The sequence below is a fragment of the Marmota monax genome, unplaced genomic scaffold, assembly GCF_021218885.2.
Source record: "Marmota monax isolate L192 unplaced genomic scaffold, Marmota_monax_Labrador192_F-V1.1 WCK01_AAM20220418_F8-fsc00108, whole genome shotgun sequence".
Classification (NCBI taxonomy): Eukaryota; Metazoa; Chordata; class Mammalia; order Rodentia; family Sciuridae; genus Marmota; species Marmota monax.
The window spans coordinates 4728279-4750361 of NW_026694593.1; the positions used below are offsets into that span (position 1 = coordinate 4728279).

A 22083-nucleotide genomic window follows, 5' to 3' on the forward strand; every position below is an offset into this window, starting at 1 on the left:
TTATTTAGTTGTAGTTGGACAAAATACCTTCAATTTATTTATTTATTTATTTATTTATTATGTGGTGCTGAGGATTGAACCCAGGGCCCCACAGGTGCTAGGCGAGCGCTCTACCACTGAGCCACAACTCCAGCCCCACTTCTAGGTATTTTAAAAAAAGGTATCTCAAAGGGATATATCTGAACCTCATGTTCAAACAGCATTATCCACACCTACCAAGAGGTGTGGAAGTAAATTGCATGTCCATCTACAAATGAACGAAAAAATAAAATGCAGTGTATACATACCATATATTATTAGTGAGCCTTAAAAAAGGAAAGAAAATCTGTCATATATGTACCTTAAGTATATTTTGCTAAGTGAAATAACCCAGTCCTCAAAAAAGACAAAAACTCTCATTCCACTTACATGAGTGAGGTATCTAAAGTAGTCTAATTCATTGAGATAGAAGAAAGGTAGTTATCAAGGGTGGCAGAGAAAAGGAAATGAGAAATTGTTATCTAATGGGCAGATAGTGTCACTTTTGCAAGATGAAAAGGTTCTGGAGATCTGTTGTACAACAATATTAATATACTTAACACCACTGAACTACATGCTTAAAAATGGTTAAGAGGAACTGGGAATGTGGCTCAGTGGTAGAATACTTGTCTAGCATGTGCAAGGCCACAGGTGTGAACTCCAGCACTATGAGCACACACACAGACATAAGCAAATAAATAAATAAATAAAATTACATATATTTACATATATATTTAATAAAGTTAAATAAAATCAAACTGTGTATCTTAAATATGCATAGCCTACTGTATATCAATTACTTCAATAAAGCTGTGAAATAATTTGGGGCAATAAGAAGAGTTCTAAAAAGCTGCTGGTATGAGATACTGCTACAACAGCAATAGCTTTTTTATATCCCTAAATTATACTTTTATCTTACAGGTTTATAATTCATAAAGCAATTTCATATGCTCGGCCTCATCTAAATTCTAAATACTCACTTAATAAAAACAGCTGTGAAACACTATTATTCCTCTCTAATACACCAGAAAACAGACTTCATCAAGGCTCTGCTAGGGATTTACTCAATGTAAAGCTTACATTGAAACAAATATTCTGACTCCAAGCTAATGACTTTTTCACTCCAACAATGAAAAAAATTCCACTCATAATAGCAAAAAAAATGTAAAAATTTGGAGAATTAGTTTAAATCACATGTGAAACAAAACTATAGAACTTTATTTGAGGAAAGAGGAGTTGAATAAAATAGAAATCTTATGTATTTAGTTGGGAGTATTGCATTTAATAAAAACAGTAATTATTTTGGGAAACTATAAATTTAACAAAATTCCAACTGGAATAGTTACAGGGTATCTTATAAGGTATTACAAAATGGGATAAAAATCATTTGGTAAATCACAAGTAAAATGGGCAAGACTACTGAGTGTTTTAAAAGAGGAGGGTGCTATATGTAGATGGATGTTGAATGTTCCCCAAAGGCCTGTGCTAAAGGCTTGGTCCCCTGGGTGGCACTATTAGGAGACGGAGGAACCTTTGGGAGATGGGGCATAGGTCATTGAGGACTTGCTCTCAAATGGTACTTTAGGACCGCAGTCTCTTCCTTTCTCTAAATGCTTCATGGTTCATGACAAGCAATTTGTTCCATCATGCACTCCTGCTATGAGATGCTGTCCTGGCCAGAAGCCCACAGCAATGAGGCTATCCAATCTTGGACTGAAACCTCCAGAATTGTAATCCAAAATGAATCTCTTCTCTTTAAATTAATTACCTCAGGTATTCTGTTATAGTAACATGAAGCTGATTAATACAGAAGGCTTAGCTTTATGAAATATTATCACACAATAGTATCATAGTATCACACAAATAAATAATAACCAAAATGGGGAGCTTTTGGTGCTAAGAGTGCTCCTGCAAACATGGTAGACATTTCTAAAACCCCTCTAGACTTCCTTTCAGAAGTGTGTCAAGCACCAACCTCAAAAACTGACCTAGGATGGGTGCAGTGGCACATGCCTGTAATCCCAGTGGCTCAGGATGCTGAGGCAGGAGGATTGAAAGTTCAAGGCCAGCCTCAGCAATTTAATGAGGCACTCAGCAACTTAGCAAGACCCTGACTCAAAATTAAAAATTATTTTAAAAAAGGGCTAGGGGGCTGGGGATGTGGCTCAAGCGGTAGCACACTCGCCTGGCATGCGTGCGGCCCGGGTTCGATCCTCAGCACCACATACAAACAAAGATGTTGTGTCTGCCGAGAACTAAAATAAATAAATAAATAAATATTTTAAAAAAAAAAAAAAAAAAAAGGGCTAGGGACGTGGCTCAATGGTTAAGTGCCCCTGGGTTCAATCCCTGGTACAAAAAAAAAAAAAAAAAAACTTGGGAAAAAAAATAGGGGATGTTGAGTCAAAAATAAAAGCAGAAATCAACAGAAAATCCAAAATATATACTATCTGTGTATGCAGCATCTCTTAATTTTTCACACTAGCTTTTTCCTCTTTCATTCCCACCACACACCTGTATCCTTTTCATCTTTCTCATCCCCATAGTAGAGTCAAATTTTAATATCTGTTAGATAATATTCAGTGTTTATGATTATTGCTCTAATAATTATGAAATTTATAGCAAAGTCACATAATAGATACTATTTTTAGTTTTCATCTCTTTTATAACATTTTGCTTTTCCTCAGCTAATTTTATCCTCCTTCTTCATTTGCTTAATTTTCTGTGTTCTTGTAATTAATTGGTGGTAGAGTGAGTGCATGCCGAGCATGTGTGAAGTCCAGTACTGAGAGCCGGCGGCGGGCTAGAGGTGGGGATGTTCTTATTACTGTACCATTTTGTGTGGCTTTTTTTTCTTTTCAGTCCTAGGGACTGAATCCTGGGCTTTGCATAAGACAAGCACTCTGCCACTGACTACTGTACCCTGGTCATTATGTGACTTTTTCTTTTCTTTTCAGAAGCCTATATAATTTTTTTTTTTTTTTTTTTTGTCTCCATCAGTCTTGCTGGGCACAGTGGCACCGGCCTGTAATTCCAGCAGCTCAGGAGGCTGAGTCAGGAGGATCTCAAGTTCAAAGCCAGCCTCAGCAAATGGCAAGGTGCTAAGCAACTCAGTGAGACCCTGTCTTAAATAAAATACAAAAATAGGGCTGGGGATGTGGCTCAGTGGCTGGGTGCCCCTGGGTTCAATCCCTGGTACCAAAAAAATAAAATTTAATTTAAAAAAATCCAAAATCCATTAGTCTTAAATTTCACAAACACAAGGCTTGCTGTGGATTTATTTTCATTTATTATGTTGAGTGCTGTGGATTTATTTTCATTTATTATGTTGAGTCCTGTATGGGAAATTTGTGTCTTTTCTGATCTGGTTTTTTGAATTGTTATATTGATAATATCTAATTTTTATTTTTTTGTCTCTCCTTTTGGAACTCTTAATATTCTGATAAGGGACTTCTTGTTCTGACCCATTGTTTCAATATCTTATCTCTCACATTTTTAATTTGTTTTCTTGTTCTATTTTTTCCAGAACTTTCTCAGATTTATCTTCTAGTCATATGGGTATGTAATGAGAATGGAAATGGGGGAGGAAGAAAACAAGTATCTCATCTTTGATGGTAGAAAATTAAGATATACTGCATGATCTGAAAAATTGAGTAGAAGTAATATAATTCCTTGGTTTTTCTGTGTCAGAGTTGGCCATAAGGAAATTCTCAAGCCAGGAGCAGTGATACATACCTACAATCCTATCATCCCACCAGCTTAGGAGGGTGAAGAAAGAGGATTCCAAGTTCAAGGCCAGCCTCAGCGACTTAGTGAGACCCTGTCCCAAAATTCAAAAATTAAAAAAAAAAAAATTCTCTGATAATAAGATCCCCATTTCAGATGGAGTCCATCAGGAAGGAATGCTGCACAGAGAGGCCAAGAAGAATCTGAACAAACAAGCCTTGCCGGGTATTCCCTCTTGGTCTATTAGCATTAGATTGTAGTATTTTTGTCTAATTCCATTTTGACATGGTTGTCTATACTTCAATTATGCCCATGTAATAAAAGTCACCACAAAAGCCCAAAGGAGAGGGTTCTGGGAGCTTCTGGACTACTGAATACATGGAGATTCATAGGGAGGTAAACAGAACATATCCATGTGCCAGGAGGGGGCAGGAAGATGGAAGCTTCTGCACTCCACACCTTTCCAGACCTTGCCCTGTATGTCTCTATATGTCTCTCATTTTATGCTTACTTGTAGCCTTTAAAATTTCTTTATAATAAGCCAGTAAATGTTAAGTAAAGTGTTTCCCTGAGTTCTGTGAGCTGCTCTAGCAAATTAATCAAACTTGAGAAGGTGGATGACCACCTACTTGTAGTTGGTTCAGAGGCCAGGATTTGTAACTGGGTCAAAAGTGAGGGCAGACCTGGAACTGAGGCCATGACCTTTGGGATCCTGATATTATCTCCAGGTAGACAGCCTTAGAACTGAGTTAAATTTAACAATGCCCAGCTGGTATCCACTGTAAAATTGCTTGCTTGCTAGAGGGAAGCAATCCCTATTCCTATACTGACTATGGGATGAGAGAAGAGGGGAAACAAGTAGTTTATTTTTCCCACACAGTATATATAATATTGATGAAAAAAGTTCTGAACAGGGCTGGGGATGTGGCTCAAGCGGTAACACGCTCGCCTGGCATGCGCAGGGCACTGGGTTTGATCCTCAGCACCACATAAAAATAAAATAAAGATGTTGTGTCCACCGAAAACTGAAAAATAAATATTAAAAAATTCTCTCTCTTCTATCTTAAAAAAAAAAAAAAAGAATTCTGAACAGACACCCAGCCATAATGCTCATTTCCTGTTGTTTAAAAATTATTTTACCTCTAAAACTTATGACATCTTTTGTAAAATAGGATAGAAATTTTATAAATATAACTCAGACCCAGGAACAAAGTGGCTTACCCAAGGATTCACAATGAATTGGCAAATTACCAACTATAACAAACAGAAAAAGAAACCAGGATTTTCAGGAAGATCAATTCACCCACCTGATGAAAGAAATAGGTAACAGCAAGGTCATTGTCATTTAAGAGGATTTCTTCTTCTGTTGTAAAAAGCCACTTTCGAATAGTCAGGCAGGTGCCTGGCACAGCGGATGTATAATTTTGGACGTAGAGTTTATGAGGAAACTCATTGGGAGCCAGCTTACGTACTGAAGAAAAGACAAAACAAAGAAAGCTGATATAAGGAATTTTCCTAGTATGAACTATGCCAGGCAGATCAAGAATGGTATGTTATCACTGACCAAAGCATCAGCTCAATTTCACCAAGGAGCTCTGCCATGGGAACACAAAATAACCATGTATTTAGCTAAACATATCCCTGCTAACTGTAACTATGACCAATCAAGCCTCAAACTGACTGAAATTTATCACTTGAATGGAGGCTCCTTCAGTTAACATGATGACTCTGTGGACAGCATGAACTCCAAACTGAGTTAAAATACCTGATCCATTATCTGAACATCTTCAGAGCAAGCCTCTCCTCTTACCCAACTATGGGCACTCACAAACTCTCCTGTGGCCATTCTCAACGAACTTTTTATTAAGACCTGAAAAGCTCTTCCCATCCCACCCCATCCCTGAAACCCTAAGGCTTCCATCACAGAAAAAAGTGTGTTCTGTATAATATTACTTCTCCCTAACACTGCACAGCAGGATAAAACACCACCACTTGGGGCTGGGGTTGTTGCTCAGTGGTAGAGCAGTTGCCTGGCATGTGTGAGGCCCTGGGTTCAATCTTCAGTACCACATATAAATAAACAAACAAATAAATAAATAGATGTTTTAAAGCCAAATAGACATATTCTTGATGTCTATTTGGCTTTAAAACATTGTGAAAGACAGATTTAATATTTCTCATTTTATACAAAGTGAAACCTCAAGCTAACAAAGGGATAAGATTAGAATCCAAGTATTTTGGTACTCTAGCATCCTAGATATCCTAGTATTATTTTGTAACATAATTTACAACTTCCTAGTTAGGCTGTTGAGAGTTGGGAAGACAAGTAATAATAGGGACACGACTGCTTTGGAGGAACCAAAGTTGTTCTACCTTGACCAGGGATGGCAAGGCTCCCCATATTTATCACCCCTTCTCCTGGGATGAGGAAGGCCTGATATTTCTAGTCTTAACCCTGTGTAGGATGTGGAAAAGATCCATGAAGTGTAAAAAAATCCATGTCTTTCAGAGCAAGTCCTCAGACACCCTCTTCTGTGTAGTCTTGATGCAATCCCATGTGACCACCATCCCAACTTTTATAAAATAAAAAATTCCTGCCATTATGCAATATAACTTTCTAGGAAGAGGAAATTTATTCACACAGAAACTTAAACATAAGCATTAAAACAAAGGCTTTTAATCAATGAATCTCTAACTTCTGAAAACAAAAAACTATTCTTAAAAATCTTTACAAAAAACATAAAGTATATTGAAACCACATGTGGTTAAAGAGAACTTCCCCTTTTTAAGGCTATTTCATTAGAATATATGAATTTTGAACCTCTGATTTACAAGAACCTCATGAAAGTGTAAAAACCTTTTTGTACTGACAACAGAGGCAGAAGAATCAACAGCAATCATGCATCTTTATGACCAGAACTAACAAGATTGGCCTGGTCTGGTTATTGTAGATAGTTCTGATGAGTGGGATCTCGCTTGTCTTCAAGCTATTTTCTATCCAATGGTATTAGACTAAAATACCCAAATAAAACAATATCAGCCACTAGCACTTACCAAAGGAATGATTGATCACTTCAAATAAGGCAAAGTAATTCACTGTCGTACTGTCCATGCCAACCTTTGCTGCAATAGCCTGAAGTTTAAGCAGGAGAGAATAGTTTCAGGAAAACTAAATCAGACAATGAACTCATGTGAAGAGGGGAGTGGGGAGAGGGCAGCCCATTTTGGTTTCATAAAAACTATCTGGTTCAGAGTTATCTTTTTATTTTGTACTATTTTTTATTTTGTACTTATTTTACACTAAGCTATATCCCTAGCCCCCCCCCCATTTATTTATTTATTCATTTATTTATTTAGAAATAGCATCCCATTAAGTTGCTGAGAATCTCACTAAGTTGCTGAGGCTGGTCTTGAACTTGAGATCCTCCTGCCTCAGCCTCCTGAGTTGCTGGGAGTATAGTGTATGCCTGTACCACCATGCCCAGGCAGAGCTATCCTCTGTAAGTGTACATGCACACATGTATACAGATATATCAAGAAAAGGAAAAAAAATTCCTTTATTTAACCCAGTTGTGATCTGAGTTTCTCCTTTCCAATATAAGCTAGTAACAGGTTTTTTTTTTTGTTATATCAGTTTTCCTATGAAATATTACACAAAGATCTTCTTAAATATCTTATAAGAGATGTACTTGGTAAGTACATACAAATAAAAAATATTGTGACAAGAGGCATATTAAACAACGATCAGTCCTTCTCTCCAGGAACTAAGGTCTTAACATGACAAAAAATAAATCGAAAGATTCCATGTGCAATAAATGAAAATTGAAATTACATACAAACAACAAAGCAAAAAATAAATAGTAACAAAATCCCTTTTTAAGATCAATCCTGATATAAATAAGATATTAACGTAACAAGATAAAACTGCTGACTATTAGTACCCCAGTAAAGCAAAGATAATTATATCCCTTCTTCTCCTATCTGTTTGAATATCAAGCCTAAGTTCATCACTGATGTGTTATGGGAACTGGGAATTAAAATACCATTTTGTACTGAACTGAATAGAAACCGAAATGCACTCAAGGTTTAGAAAATATCTTCTAGCTAAAAGTCTCAGTACTAGCACAGGAGAAAAAGTATTTAAAAAAAAAAACCAAAAAACCTAGGCCTAAATATTTTCTGATATGTGGACACTAATCCACAATGGGGGTTGGGGGGGTGGGTGGGACAGAGGTAATTTGGGCTAAACAAAGGGGAGTGAAGGGACAGGAGGGGAGTGAAGGGACAGGAGGGGGCATGGGGGTAGAAATGATAATAGAACGAATCAGACATTATTAGCCTATGTGTATACATGATTACATTACCTGTGTAACTCTACATCATGTACAACCAGACAAATGAGTAGTTATACTCCATTTATGTATGATGTATCATAATGCATTCTACTGTCATGCATAACAAATATATCAAATTAAGAAAATATATATATATATAAAACCTAGGCTTAAAAAATTGAGAAACGCAAAGAAAGAAAACAAAGAAGCATTTTCTTGGCAATTACTCCATCATTGTATAATTTTCAAAATTGCCTATTTTTATTTTTATATATTCTACATTTGTCCTTTGTCATGATATACAGTAGATGAATAAATGTATGAGAAAAATATATTTTTGTTTGGTATAAAGGAGAAATAAGCACAGATACCCAGAAACCTGCTTGTCTCACTGAAAATCCTGATAGTTAGGTCTAAAGGCATACAAAAGGCCTACAAGCAAGGATTATACCCAGCATATGATCTTTAAATACCATTTCTCACTAAAAAGAACCAAGATTCCTTAGAGAAATGACTTATTATAGATCTAGGGTAAGAAATGTACGAAGATGAGCACAGAATATCTTGTTATACCAAAAAAAGGAAGAATGACATCATAAATTAATGGACTGCATCAAGAATAAACAGTTGCAGGTATGAAGGAACATCCACTGGCCAAAAATGGACTCGTTTGCCAGGCACGGTGCCTGAGCCTGTAATCCCAGCAGCTTGGGAGACTGAGGCAGGAGTATCCAAAGTTCAAAGCTATATTTACTAGCAAGGATCTCAGCAATTTAGTGAGACCCTGTCTCTAAATAAAATACAAAAAAGGACTGGGATTGTGACTCAGTGGTTAAGCACCCCTGAATTCAATCCCTGGTACCAAAACAAACAACAACAACAACAAAAACAACCCAGAGGAGCATCAAAAAAATAATACATGATTAAATCACAGCTAATTTAAAAACCTACATGACATTAAAAAATAAAATGTGGGGCTAGGCTGTGTCTCAGTGATAGAGTGCTGGCCTGGCACACATGAGGCACTGGGTTTGATACTCAGAACCACATAAAAATAACATAAAGGTATTGTGTTGTGTCCATCTACAACTAAAAATATTTTAAAAAATTAAATGCAAAAATGCGGATGCTAATTCACAATAAAGAGGAAGCTAGGGAAGAATAGAGTTACTTTAGATTAAGTAGAGGGGAATAAAGAGGGGGAGGGGGTATAGGAGTAGGAAGCATAGTAGAAAGAATGAGACATTACTACCCTATGTACATTGATGTATCCATCAAAGTGCATTCTACTGTCATGTATAACTAATTAGAACAAATAAAATAATCATAATAATAAAATAATAAAATAAAATGTAACAATCATCTCATTGGACATCATTGGAATCAAGTAGGGTCCCAATTCTTTACACTGAAAATTGTCAATAAAAGAAAAGAATTAAATATTTATCCCTTCCCACAAACTGCATTTAGGATAACTAAACAACCTTAGTTGCTAATAAAAAGATATGTACAAAGAACTTTGGTGACCTAGAGTGGTGGTGCACACCTGCAATTCCAGGGGCTCCAGAGGCTGAGACAGGAGGATCGTGAGTTCAAAGCCAGCCTTAGCAAAATCGAGGCTACTAAGCAACTCAGTGAGACCTGCCGCTAAATAAAATACAAAATAGGGCTAGGAATACGGCTTAGTAGTGGAATGCCCCTGAGTTCAATCCCTGGTACCAAAAACCAAAAACCAACCAAACACAAAAAGAACTTTGGCTATATAAAGAAATGAGATAATTAGAAAACCAGAACTATGCAACCTTTATGAAATCATTGGTTAAGGCAATAATTCTGGACTCACTCATTTGATAAAAGAACAACGGGCAATTTTACAATGGAAAAATCAGATTACCACTAAACCTACTGATTATTCTTGTTACTACTAAAAGTGGAATAACCACATATTGTGTACTGCCTGTTGTGAAGTAATGATAATATATTACACTAATTATGGTATTTGTACCAAAAATACAGAACCTGAAACTAATCAAGCCACTAGAACAAAACTCATTTATAGAAAATATAGGCAGAAAGAAGGACATATTAAATGACACCACTAGGAAACAAACAGATGAATTCAGAATGTGGAACATTCCACAGGACACTGACCCAATTTCTGCAATAAAATAATGGTGTGAAAAAGGTTGGGGAGGCCAAGGGGACTGCTCTATATTAGAAAACCAAACAAACATGTATATCAAATGTGATATAAGAACCTTGTTTAGATCCAGATTTTTAACAAACGAACTGTAAATATTCACTTCAGATAAATAGAAAAATCTGACTTTGGAAAGAAAATGGTGCTAATTTTTTAGGTCTGATAATGTTGTGCTTATGTAAGAAGAATGTTCATATTTTTTAGATGTATACTGAAGTACACATAGGTCTAATAATATGGATTTTGCTAGGAACCCTTAAATGTAAAGGAAAAAAGGATATATGGTAAAAAAGTGGCAAAATCTTGATAATTATTAAACGTAAGTGGTGAGAACTGGGAATGTAGCTCAGTGGTAGAGCACTTGCCTAGTATACACAAGCCTTGGGGTCAAACCATAGGACTGCAAAAAAAGAAAGGAAGGAGGATTTTTAAAAAGAGTATAGGGATGCTAAGTCCAGTGGCACATGCCTATAATACCACAGACAGGGGAAGCCGAGGTAGGAAGATCACAAGTTCAAGGCCAGCCTCAGTAACTTAGCAAGACTTGTCTCCAAATTAAAAAAATTAAAATCCTAAAAAGATAGGGATGTAACTCGGTGGTAAAGCACTCACGGATCCAATCCCCAGCACCTAAATAAATAAACAAATAAATAATATAGTATATGGAGAATTTTTACAATTCTATTTTAATATAAGTAAAAAGAATAGTAAAATCAAAAAGAGGAGGGGCATTAGCTCCTATTCCTTGGGATATTTACATACTATTTTTTCAAGGAGGGCAAAATTCTTTTACATTAATAACAATAATTTAATAAACTGATTATGTGCCTGATACTCTATTCACTTCATATGTATTAATTCATTTAATTTATGTTTCTTAGTTTCACACTATCCAATGTCAGATCAATGTGTTCAAGTATGACTTACCTGATATACTTGGTCTGTAGTACTGTTCTTTTTAACTCTGACGGTAACTGTTGTTCCATCTGGTAATGCTACTCTCAGCTCTACATCAGACACACCATTGTAGTTCTGGAGAAAAAGACACAGAGAAAGAATTTATGACCCAGTATAAATCCTCACTCTCCCTGTAACATGTTAGCTAAACAATAGACATGTGATGGAGAGGAAGTGAGTTCCAATAAAAAGGGGAAAATGACATCTTAAAAGTCAATATATTTACAAGTCGTAAAACTGACTTCAGACTGCAGCAGAAGTTAACCTTTAAGATGAAAAGGGAAAAAAGAAGCATATTGAAGCCAATGTGTTCACATTTCAAAACAGACAATCGTGTGAAGCAGTCTAGGTCAAACACAGATGAGATTTTTGGTTCACTTCTGTCACCCATTCAGAATTCACAAATGAGAAAGAAAACAACTGAAGGCAGTAATTCCAGCAAATATTCTCTGGTCTTAAGGGTTAAGAATATAGTCTGGCTCAAAGGGTATCTATCCTAAGTTCCTTTCTGAACTCTGAAATAATCGGGACAATTTTAAAAATTTTTTTAAAAATATTTTTATGTATATTTTTCATTGTAGATGAACACAGTATATTTATTTATTTTTATGTGGTGCTGAGGTTTGAACTCAGTGCCTCACACATGTGAGGTGAGCGCTTTACCACTGAGCTATAGCTTCAGCCCCATTTTTAAATTTTTTAGTTGTAGTTGAACACAATATCTTTATTTTATTTATTTATGTTTATGTGGTGCTGAGGATCGAACCCAGGGCCTCTCACGTGCAAGGCAAACGCTCTACCGCTGAGCCACACACCAGCCCCTAATCGGGACATTTTTAAAAGGAAAAATGGGACTTGGTTTTGAACTAGTTTAATGCCCAATTTTCTTCTAGCAAAGAGTAAACAATTCTTATTCTCTTTAATTCAAAAGAAATACTTACGGGGGGTGTGTGTATAGCTCAGTGGCAGAGTCCTTGCCTAGTATGTGTGAAACCTTGGGTTTGATCCCCAGCACCAAAAATTTAAGAAATAATAATAAAATAAAATAAAATAAAATCACCTCATAGTGATTTTAATGACTAATCTGTTTCTTTTAACAAATGTTTGACCTTGTAATTTTTAAAAAAGTAGTTTTATTAGATTTTGATGGACCTTTATTGTATTTACTTATTTATATTTGGTGCTGAGAATCAAACCCAGTGCTTCATGCATGCTAGGGCAAGCACTCTACCACTGAGCCACAATCCCAGTCCTGACCTTGTAATTTTTATTAGAGATAAATAACTATTTAGCAATCAGTCCATCTTCATTCACCACTTTTTAAAAAATTACTATTCATTGCCTAACACATCCCAAGAATTACAGTAGTCTCCGTTACTCCCAGTGGATGACAGAAGGATAATACTAAATCCTATAATGCCTTTTCCTTCTTCATTATTCATTTATCATGCATTGTGCTCATACCTTTTGCAGTTTGAATTGCCACCTCAAAACTAGCATGAATTTTCCTTCTTCTTCCCTTTTTTCTGCTACCAGGGATTGAATCCAGGAGTGTATAACCACTGAGCCAAAGGGCTGAGGATGTGGCTTGGTGGTAGAGTGCTTGCCCAGCATGCACAAGGCCCTTGGTTCAATCCTCAGCACCACCAAAAAATTAAAAAATAAAATAAAATAAAATAAAAAAAATAACCACTGAGCCACATCCCCAGCCCTTTTTATTTTTTTATTTTGATACAGGGTCTCCCTAAGTTGTTGAGGCTGGGCTGAAACTTGTGATCCTCCTGCCTCCACCTCCAAAGTTGCTGGGATTAAAAGCATGAACCACCATGCCCAGGTTAGCATAAATTTCCTTTTCCTTCTTCATAATAGATATCTTTGATAGATGATTCATTCTTACCCTAGACCTTAGCAACCTCAGGATATGATTTTTAAAAAATGTTTCTTATTGTGAAGAACTTTTACCTTTCAAACTTAAAGAAAGCACTCTATGACTCCTTTTAGATATATCTGAGTTGCTAGCATCACCACTCCTATAAAATAAGGATTACTTTAAGCACTGTGATATCCGGGCACTCAATCTGATAATTTACCCAGCTCCTAAGTGGCTCATAGACAGGTGGCATATACAGAGTGCATATGCTAGACAAAGGATGATTCAGATCCCAGTGGCACAGGCTTCATCATGCTACTGGGAATAGCACACAATTTAAAACATATGAAATGTTTGTTTCTGGAATTTTATATTTAATATTTTCAGAACATGGGTGACCACATGTAACTGAAACTGTAGAAAGCAAAACCATGGATAAGGGGGACCACTGTACTTAATTATAAGCCCTTATCTAGAAGAAACTCAAGATCTAATTGGAAAAAAACAAGGCATATACATATGAAATAACTAGTTAATGATATATTAGTATTACATATTCATTCTTCTACTCAATTAATATTTATTAGGCACCTACAACATGCTTGATGCTGTGGTAAGGCACTGTAATATAAAGATGATCAAGATTTAGCTCTTACCTACAGGTAGCTCACACTCTTGTAAGCTAAAAATATAAAGTGACAAACTGATTATATGTATAAAAATTAGAGAATGAGATAGCAAGAAGGTAATAACTGAGTGGTACTGACTGCAGAAATTCTTCATGAAATGAAAAATTGATGACCTGAGTCATTAAAAAGGCTTCAACGAGAAGGCAGACCTGACACCAGGTCTTAAAGGGTAGATAAGCAGGATATGTATGGAAAAGAGGTAAAAGAAATAGTCATTTGGAGAGTTTATTGAAATCCAACCCATAATTGATATCGTTGACTTATTTTTCCCCCTAAGGAGCTAAGAGGAGAACAATTATTAAAGGGGGTATTCACCTACCTCATCTGACTCTGACAGGAACTCCTGCATGATGTCACTCTCACCAATGACTCGTATTGAACACACTGGAGAAAACAAAGACAGAATCTAGCAAAAGGCCCCAAAATCAAGAACATAAGATCAAGAACATAGCAAGATTTAAAATCAAATCATTAGTGACAAGCAATGAGAAGGCAGCATGTACCCCGGTGTATGAGATTTTTTAAAAAATATTTTTTTAGTTACAGATGGATGCAATATCTTCATTTTGTTTGTTCATTTTTATGTGGTGCTGAGGATCGAACCCAGTATCTCACATGTGTGAGGCAAGTGCTCTGCCACTGAGCCACAACCCCAGCCCCCTGATGTATGAGATTTTTAAGGCATAACATATATTCATCTAATTATGATCTAGATCAGAAGAATAATAGAAAATACAAAGTTTTGCTAAAAATATTAAACATATCAAAAAAGAAAAGATTAAAGTACAGTAAATGTACTGTGCAGTCTTGTATGACCTATTAATATCCAAAACAACAGAACATGAGGGAACAGAGGCAGTGGAAAAGAAGGGTCAATTAAGAAGGAACCAAATAAAAACCTGAAACACTAGAGAAAAAATATCTATTTGGCCTAGGAACAGGTCAGAGAACAATAAACTTTTAATTGAGTATTAAGCTGAGCACATCATTTCACCTCACTGACGTTAGCTTCAAAACAATAATTAAAAAAAAACACACAAAGGGAGGAAGAGCAAGGGAGGGAGGGAAGAAAAAAGGGTGGGAGAGCAAGGCAGGAAAGGAGGAGAGAAGGCAGGCATGTAGACAGCTGATCGTCTAAATCTAAGGAAGTTAATTTCCTGACACTCTCAAGAGGATGGTAAACTACACTGATGATTTTACTTCATTTGATTAAAAAAAAAAATGCACCCTTTCTCATTTCCCTAGGGCTGTGTTGGAGAGGCCAGTTCATGTTAGGAAAAGCTAAAAACAGATGAGGAGTTCCATTACCTTCTGTGGGGGAAATGATTTTTCTTCGGGGATAAGGATCCCCACCAAAATTTTTAAAAAATTCAAGTAGGTCAATTAGTTCTTACACAAGGACGTAAGGACACAGAATTACTAAACATCACATATGGCCATTATTCTGTTCAACTAATATTTTAAAGCAAGACCTACTGCACAGCTAGAAAGTAAAGTAACTCTATAATGTAGCAAGGCAAGGCCTCTTCTGTTTTGGAGCCACAAGGTGAACTACCTCATTGAGGAGACCTGTGTCATTTCTCTGCCTTTCTAGAGAAACAAATATTTTGACATTCATATCCATAGACTCCCAATGTATCACTTGGAAGTTCTGAGATAAAAACTTGCAATAGTTCTGCTTGCTTAGAAGGGGACTTTTGGATTACTTCAGCAAATCTACCCATGAATACTTGTAAAAGGAATAAGGCATTTTCATGTAAGATATGCTAGTGAAACAAGAATCATTTAAATGAAAACATCTTAATACTGCTCACTTAGTTCCCAATTTCTATGTGTTTGCTGGCAAATAGTATGATCCTATAAATAAGGTCCATTAAGGACCATCAATGCTTCAAAAACAAATTATTTGTTTTTCTGTTGTTAAGGGCTCAATGAGCCATTAAAACAAGCTACTAATCACTGTGCTGGACATTTCAGTTTTCAAAGCTCAGATCATTCAACCCTCATAGTCAGAAACTTGACTCACTTTGACTACTGAGTTTCAAGAAGCAGCCATGCAGTACAGGAGTTGCACTATCTATACTAGAACTTATGTCTATTCAGGATGGTAGAGTTTAATAGGCTAGCTTACCTTTTTCTAGATATTCTTCCAACCCCCGACGTCGAGCATCTAACTGCTGTTCTGATAATGAGAATGGCCACTTTCCTGGAAGTCGAGGGAATGTAAAGTTGGCAAACTCTCTCTTCAGGTTCTGGTGTAGGATGGCAAACTCCCGGTACCGCTTAGAACACAGCTGCCTCCCTGCCATGTAAACATTGTACACCTGGTGAGGCAGAAGAACAAAGAAAAGCCTACTTACTATAAATTAAATCACAGAATCATCTAATATCAGGCTCAATGGATATTGTTTAGGTGGTATTTCTATGCACTTAACAGAGACTATGTTAGAGACCATTTTAAAACAAGACATTTTTTTTTAAATATTTGTTTTTTAGCTGTAGGTGGACACATAACCTTTTATTTTATGTGGTACTGAGGATTGAACCCAGTGCCTCATGCTTGCTAGGCAAGTGCTCTACTGCGGAGCCACAATCCCAGCCAATTAAAACAAAACTTATTTTTAATAAACATGCCAAAAGCTGTATGTACAAAAGAGAGCTACTATCTTCAAGGAGGATATGATCTTATTTTTGAAGATAAAATTACCTCCATTATACTCTTAAACATTTTCAAAGGCAATTATCAATTTTTAAGCATGGATAGTATTTTTAAGCGTGGATAGAAGCTATCATATCAACCATTTTCATCAATCCCTTCCTTTTTTCTCTCCCCCACCCCCGCTTGTTCTGCCCCCTTTCTATTTATTTTTCCTTTGAGACAGGATCTCACTATATTCCCAGGCTCTGGGCTCAGGTGATCTTCCTGCTTCAGCCACCTGAGTAACTGGAACCACAGGCATATGCCACTGGGCCTGACTGCTTTTCTTCTTATGGTTGTTGCTTTGTTTTTGCATTTATATATATTTCGTAAATTTTTATCTTCTATTTTAGCTTTTACAGGTATTTTAATTCTATAAAAACAGAGTATCATGTTGAGAGTTTGGAGATTCTAGCAGGGGAGCACAGTTACTGATGCTGTCTTTTTTTTTTCTTTGTTCTAATTAGTTACACAAGACAGCATAAGGCATTTTGATTTATCATACACAAATGGAGCACAGCTCTTCAGTTCTCTGATTGTACATGATGTAGAGTTCATCATTTGTGCAATCATACATGTACCCAGGGTAATGATGTCCAACTCATTTCACCAACCGATGCAGTCTTGACCAAAGAACAACCCTTCTCTCTCAGGGAAGGTCATCCTCTTCAACTAATTGAAGATAATAAAGTAGCTTCAAGAGGGACACACATGGAATGGTAAGGAGACAAGGGGACAGTTGTCAGCCAGCTCAGTCAAATCAATCCTGGCAACCAACGAGACAGCCAGATCGCCCTTACAACCCAGAGTACCACAATGAATGAGACGTCTAGGGATTTACTCTTAGCACTTAACATTAGTCTACATCCACAGTGTTAATATCTTTGTCATTTCTTCCATCTTCCATCTTCCATGGCATTTTGTTGTATGCATACATCATATTTCTTTCTTTTTAATCGGTTCTCTGAATGATGAGAATTGGGTTGTTTCCGACTCTCTGCTATTCATTGTGAATAATGCTGCCATATGCATTTGTATACATGCTTCCTGTTGTACATACAGAAGAGATATTCCTAAGTACACTACCTGAAAGTGCAACAGCAGGATTAAAATATATATGCATATTCTACTTCAGGATATTAATGTCAAACTGTAAGCTAGAGTGGTTGCACCAATTTATTCCCCTTTCAGTAGTGTATAAAAAGATCCTTTCAATTTTTGCTAATGAAGGGGTGTGAAAAGTTATCTTTGTGTTCCTAACTTACATTTCCTTAGTTATTAAAGATGCCAAACATGTCTTCCTACATTTATTGGCCACACGAGTTTATTTTTTGTAAAATACCAATTCATGTGTTTTACCTGCTACATACTGGATATTTGTGCTTTTCCATGTATTTGTAGTTTTTCTGTTTGTTTGTTTTTTCATTTTGTTTTTCACACAAAGTCTTGCTATGTTGCCCTGGCTGCTCCCAAACTCCTGGGCTCAAGCAATCCTTCTGCTTCAGCCTCCATATAGTGGGGACTAGGCATACATCACCATGTCCAACTCTATATGTTCTTGACATAATCTTTTTCAGTTATGTGTATTGTGAATATTGACTCCAACTTGTCACCAGCACTTTCAGTTTATTTAAAAGAAATTTTGAATTTTAAAGATCTCTTACTTTAATAAATAGTTTAAATTTATCAATCTTTTTTCATAAATAACTGTTGTATCTTAAAAAAACTTTTTTTCTATCACCAAGATCTAAAAGCTACACCAATATTTTCTACTAAGAGCTTTAAATTTTTTATTTTGTCATTTAAGTCCTTAATCCATTTGGAATTAATTTTCCTATAAAATATAAAGTAGTGTTTCATTATTTCTTTTAAAGTCAAGAATATTTAAAAATCATCTTTTTTTAAAAATATTTTTTAGTTGTAGACAGACACAATACCTTTATTTTATTTATTTTTATGTGGTGCTGAGGATCAAACCCAGTGCCTCACACGTGCCAGGCAAGTGCTCTACCACTGAGCCACAAACCCCAGCCCTAAAAAAATCAATTTCGAATTGAATTATCCCTAATATAAAATATTCTATTTTTACAAGAAAATCCCAATCTGGAAACTTCCAGGTGGTCTGTAACTAACCTCTCACCATAAACAAATAGAAAACTAGACGCAAAACAGGAAATAACTATTTTTCAGACACTGGGCAACAGGCATCTAAGAATTGTGGTCCCTGAGAAAATGGAAACAAGCAGAGGCCTACTATATATAATCTTAGCTTTCTGGTTAGAAGTAACTTCTAAAGCATATCTCAGGGAGGATCACCCAAACTGAATTTGGCAACTTCACTAGGTTTAATAGACAGACTGGAGTTCAAGGAGGCCAAAGTAGCTAGAATTAGCAAGACTGAAAATACAAGAAAGAGCTAAAGAAAGGAAGAACTCAAAAAAATCCTCACTGGGTCACCTTGAATTCTGATTGAATCAACAACCTAAGGAAAGAACTATTATGAGGTAAGGGACTGTAAATGAACAACTCTCAGAGTTCCAACAGGATTATGGAACCATTCAACTTTCCTCCAACCAGAATAAAAACACCTCCCTGAATCTACATGGAATTCATAAGGGGAATTCAAATAGGCCATGGTTTAGGGGCTAACTAAATTAATTCTAGAGAAAAACTACTCTAAACTATCCTAAAAGCTTAAAAACGAACACTGAAAGGACCAGAGTAATCTGGTAACTTATTGCATGCCAGGAAAAGAAAAAAAAAAAAAAATCAAACTCTCTTCAAAGGAATATAAAAAATCTAGGGCCAATGTATGATAGCAAACAAAAATTACCAGACTTGTAAAGAAGCAAGAAAATTTGACCTGTAACCAGGAAAAAGAGTAGAAACAGACTCAGAAATGAGAGAAACAAAAAAGTTAGTAGGATTGGAGTTGTAACTCAGTGGTAGGGCATTTATGAGGCCTTGAGTTCAGTCCTCAGAACCAACCCTGACCAAAAAAAAAAAAAAAGGGGGGGGCTAGATGAGGACATTAAACCACTCTCAGTCTGCTTCTGCTTCTGTTTGAGATTTAGAAATCTGAAAGAAGAGCACTTCCACCATAGGCACAAGGATACATCCCACTTTTATGCAAGTCTTTTCCATGGGCTTCTCCTATGCTCACAAGAAAGACTAAATAATACAAAATATTCTGTACTTCTAAGGAGAGACAAGAAACCATTATTAGGTCCTGGTTCCCATACTGATAAGAAGAGGTCAATTATAGCTGGGGAGGAAGTAGCAACTCTTTTCCAAGAGAACCATACATACAAGGATGTGACCGTTTAGCTACAGTAAGGAGAAAGGGCAGAAGAACTAAGAAACAGAGACACAGACTCCACCTTAAACTAAAGCTAGGCCAGACAATATCTACCTCTACTGTGAATCTTGCCAAAATCAAAACCAAGAACATTCTACCAGTGGCAGGGGACGAGAATGTGGAGAGATAATCTGTCTGTGCAGGCAATGCAGAGGTAGCTGAAAGCTTAGGGAGGGGTAGGTTCAGGAACACAGAGAAAAACCCTCTAGAACCCCAGCCTCAACTCTAAATACCAGGTGATAGCAGCCTACAAGAGGAACTTGAAGCATGGTGCAATAAAGACAACAACAGCTCCAAGGAGACCCAAACCCAGCTCAATTAATTGACTCAATTCCCTAACAGAAAAGATCTGCCCTTTTCCAGATTCAAATACTATTTCGTTCTCTACTATTCTACACATGATGTTTAGCAGTCAACTATATATATTACAGGACAAAAAAAAAAAAAAAAAGCAAGAAAACAGAAAACCTACATGAGATACATCAGTCTCAAAGATGATATAGGTATTGCAACTATTAGACTTTAGACAGTGATTAATATGTTAAAGAATCTAATGGAAAAGGTGAAAAACATATGAACAGATTAGCAAATACAAAAATTAGAAGCAAATATCAAATGGAAATATAGAAATAAATGTATGAGAAATGAAGAATTCCTCCAATGATCTCATCAGTAGACTAGACACAGCTAAGGAAAGAATTAGCAAACTTAAAGACAGTCAATAAAAATGAACTAAACAAAACTAAACAGAAACAAAAGAACATCCAAAAGCTCTTGGACAGGGCTGGGGCTGGGGCTCAGTGGTAGCGCGCTCGCCTAGCATGTATGAGGCCCTGGGTTCGATCCTCTGCACCACATAAAGATACTGTGTCCACCTATAACAAAATAAATCAATAAAAAATAAAAGCTCTTGGACAATATAAAATAGTCTAATATATTTGTAACTGAAATCTGAGAAAGAAAAGAGAAGAACAGAGATGAAGAAATATTTGAAGACAGACTGGCTGAAAACCTCCCCAAACTAATATATCAAACTACAGATTCCCAAAATAGAACAAATACCTGTTTATCCTGTTTTATCAAGAAACATCCACTAGACACATTAAAAATCTAACTTATAAAAACCAAAGATAAAGGTGGCAAGAAGGGGTCAAAATATTACATAAAGAAGATCAAAAATTAAAAGGAGCAAGTTTCACACCACAAACTATACAAACCAGAAGACTGAGTGGCATTTTTCAAGTACAAAAAGAAAACAAACAAACAACAACAAAACCTATCAACCCAGAATTCTAAATCCTGTAAAAAAATTAAAAATTAAAAAAAAAAATTTTCAAACATAAAGGTGAAATAAAAACTTTTTCAGACCAACAAATGCTAAAAGGATTCATTGCCTCTAATAGACAATGATGCCAGGTGGAAATTGGATTACACAAAGTAATGAAGTATACTAGAAATGGTAAATATATGATTAAATATAAAGTACTCTTTTTTCAATTTTAATCTCTTTAAAAGGTAAATTATTTGGGTGGGGTACAGCTCAGTGGTAAAGCATTTGCATTGTATACACAAGGACCTGGATTCAATGCTCATTACCACTTCCCCACCCACTCCCACAGAGTAACTACTTGAAGCAAAGAAAACATCATACCATGGGGTTTTAAAGGCGTGAAAGTAAATGTATGACAACGATTGCACAAAGGATGGGGTATAAGAAATACATTCTTTTAAGAGTCTTGCATTACATGTGAAGTAAAAATGGTATTTGAAGGTTCACATTTATAAAGATGTATACAGTAAACCTAGAACAAATACCAAGAAAACAACAGCCAAGTGGGGGTGATGCATGCCTATAATCCCAGTCACTGGTGGGGGACAGCTGGGGACAATGGTGCTGAGGCAGGAGGATCCTGGGTTCAAAGCCATCCTCAGCAAAAGCAAGGCTGCTAAGCAACTCAGAAAGACCCTGTCTCTAAGTAAAATACAAAATAGGGCTGGTGGTGTGGCTCAGTGGTCGAGTGCACCAGTACCCCCCCAGCCAAAAAAGGGGGGGGGGCTGGAGATGTAACTCAGTGGTAGAGTGTGTGCCTAATATGTGCTGGACCCTGGGTTCAATCACTAGTACTGCCAAAACAAAAATTAAAAATAAAAACCTCCAATATAAATCCTGACATCTTTCTGGCTCAAAGAAATAGAGAATAGATATAGGAAGATAGGGAACTATGTGTCACCA

General features: G+C 36.3%; 1 protein-coding gene across 2 annotated transcripts in view; it reads right to left on the reverse strand.

The window, feature by feature from the left end:
- Snx27 (sorting nexin 27) overlaps positions 1-22083 on the reverse strand; it is a 76696-nt gene that overhangs the window by 16701 nt on the left and 37912 nt on the right. For both annotated transcript variants that reach the window (XM_046421773.2, XM_046421774.2), the window contains exons 3-7: positions 15926-16118; positions 14114-14178; positions 11206-11310; positions 6799-6877; positions 5052-5215 (exon numbers count right to left, since the gene is read on the reverse strand). In XM_046421773.2, coding sequence (XP_046277729.1) covers positions 5052-5215; positions 6799-6877; positions 11206-11310; positions 14114-14178; positions 15926-16118 — 606 coding nt within the window. The remainder of the gene's footprint in view (positions 1-5051; positions 5216-6798; positions 6878-11205; positions 11311-14113; positions 14179-15925; positions 16119-22083) is intronic.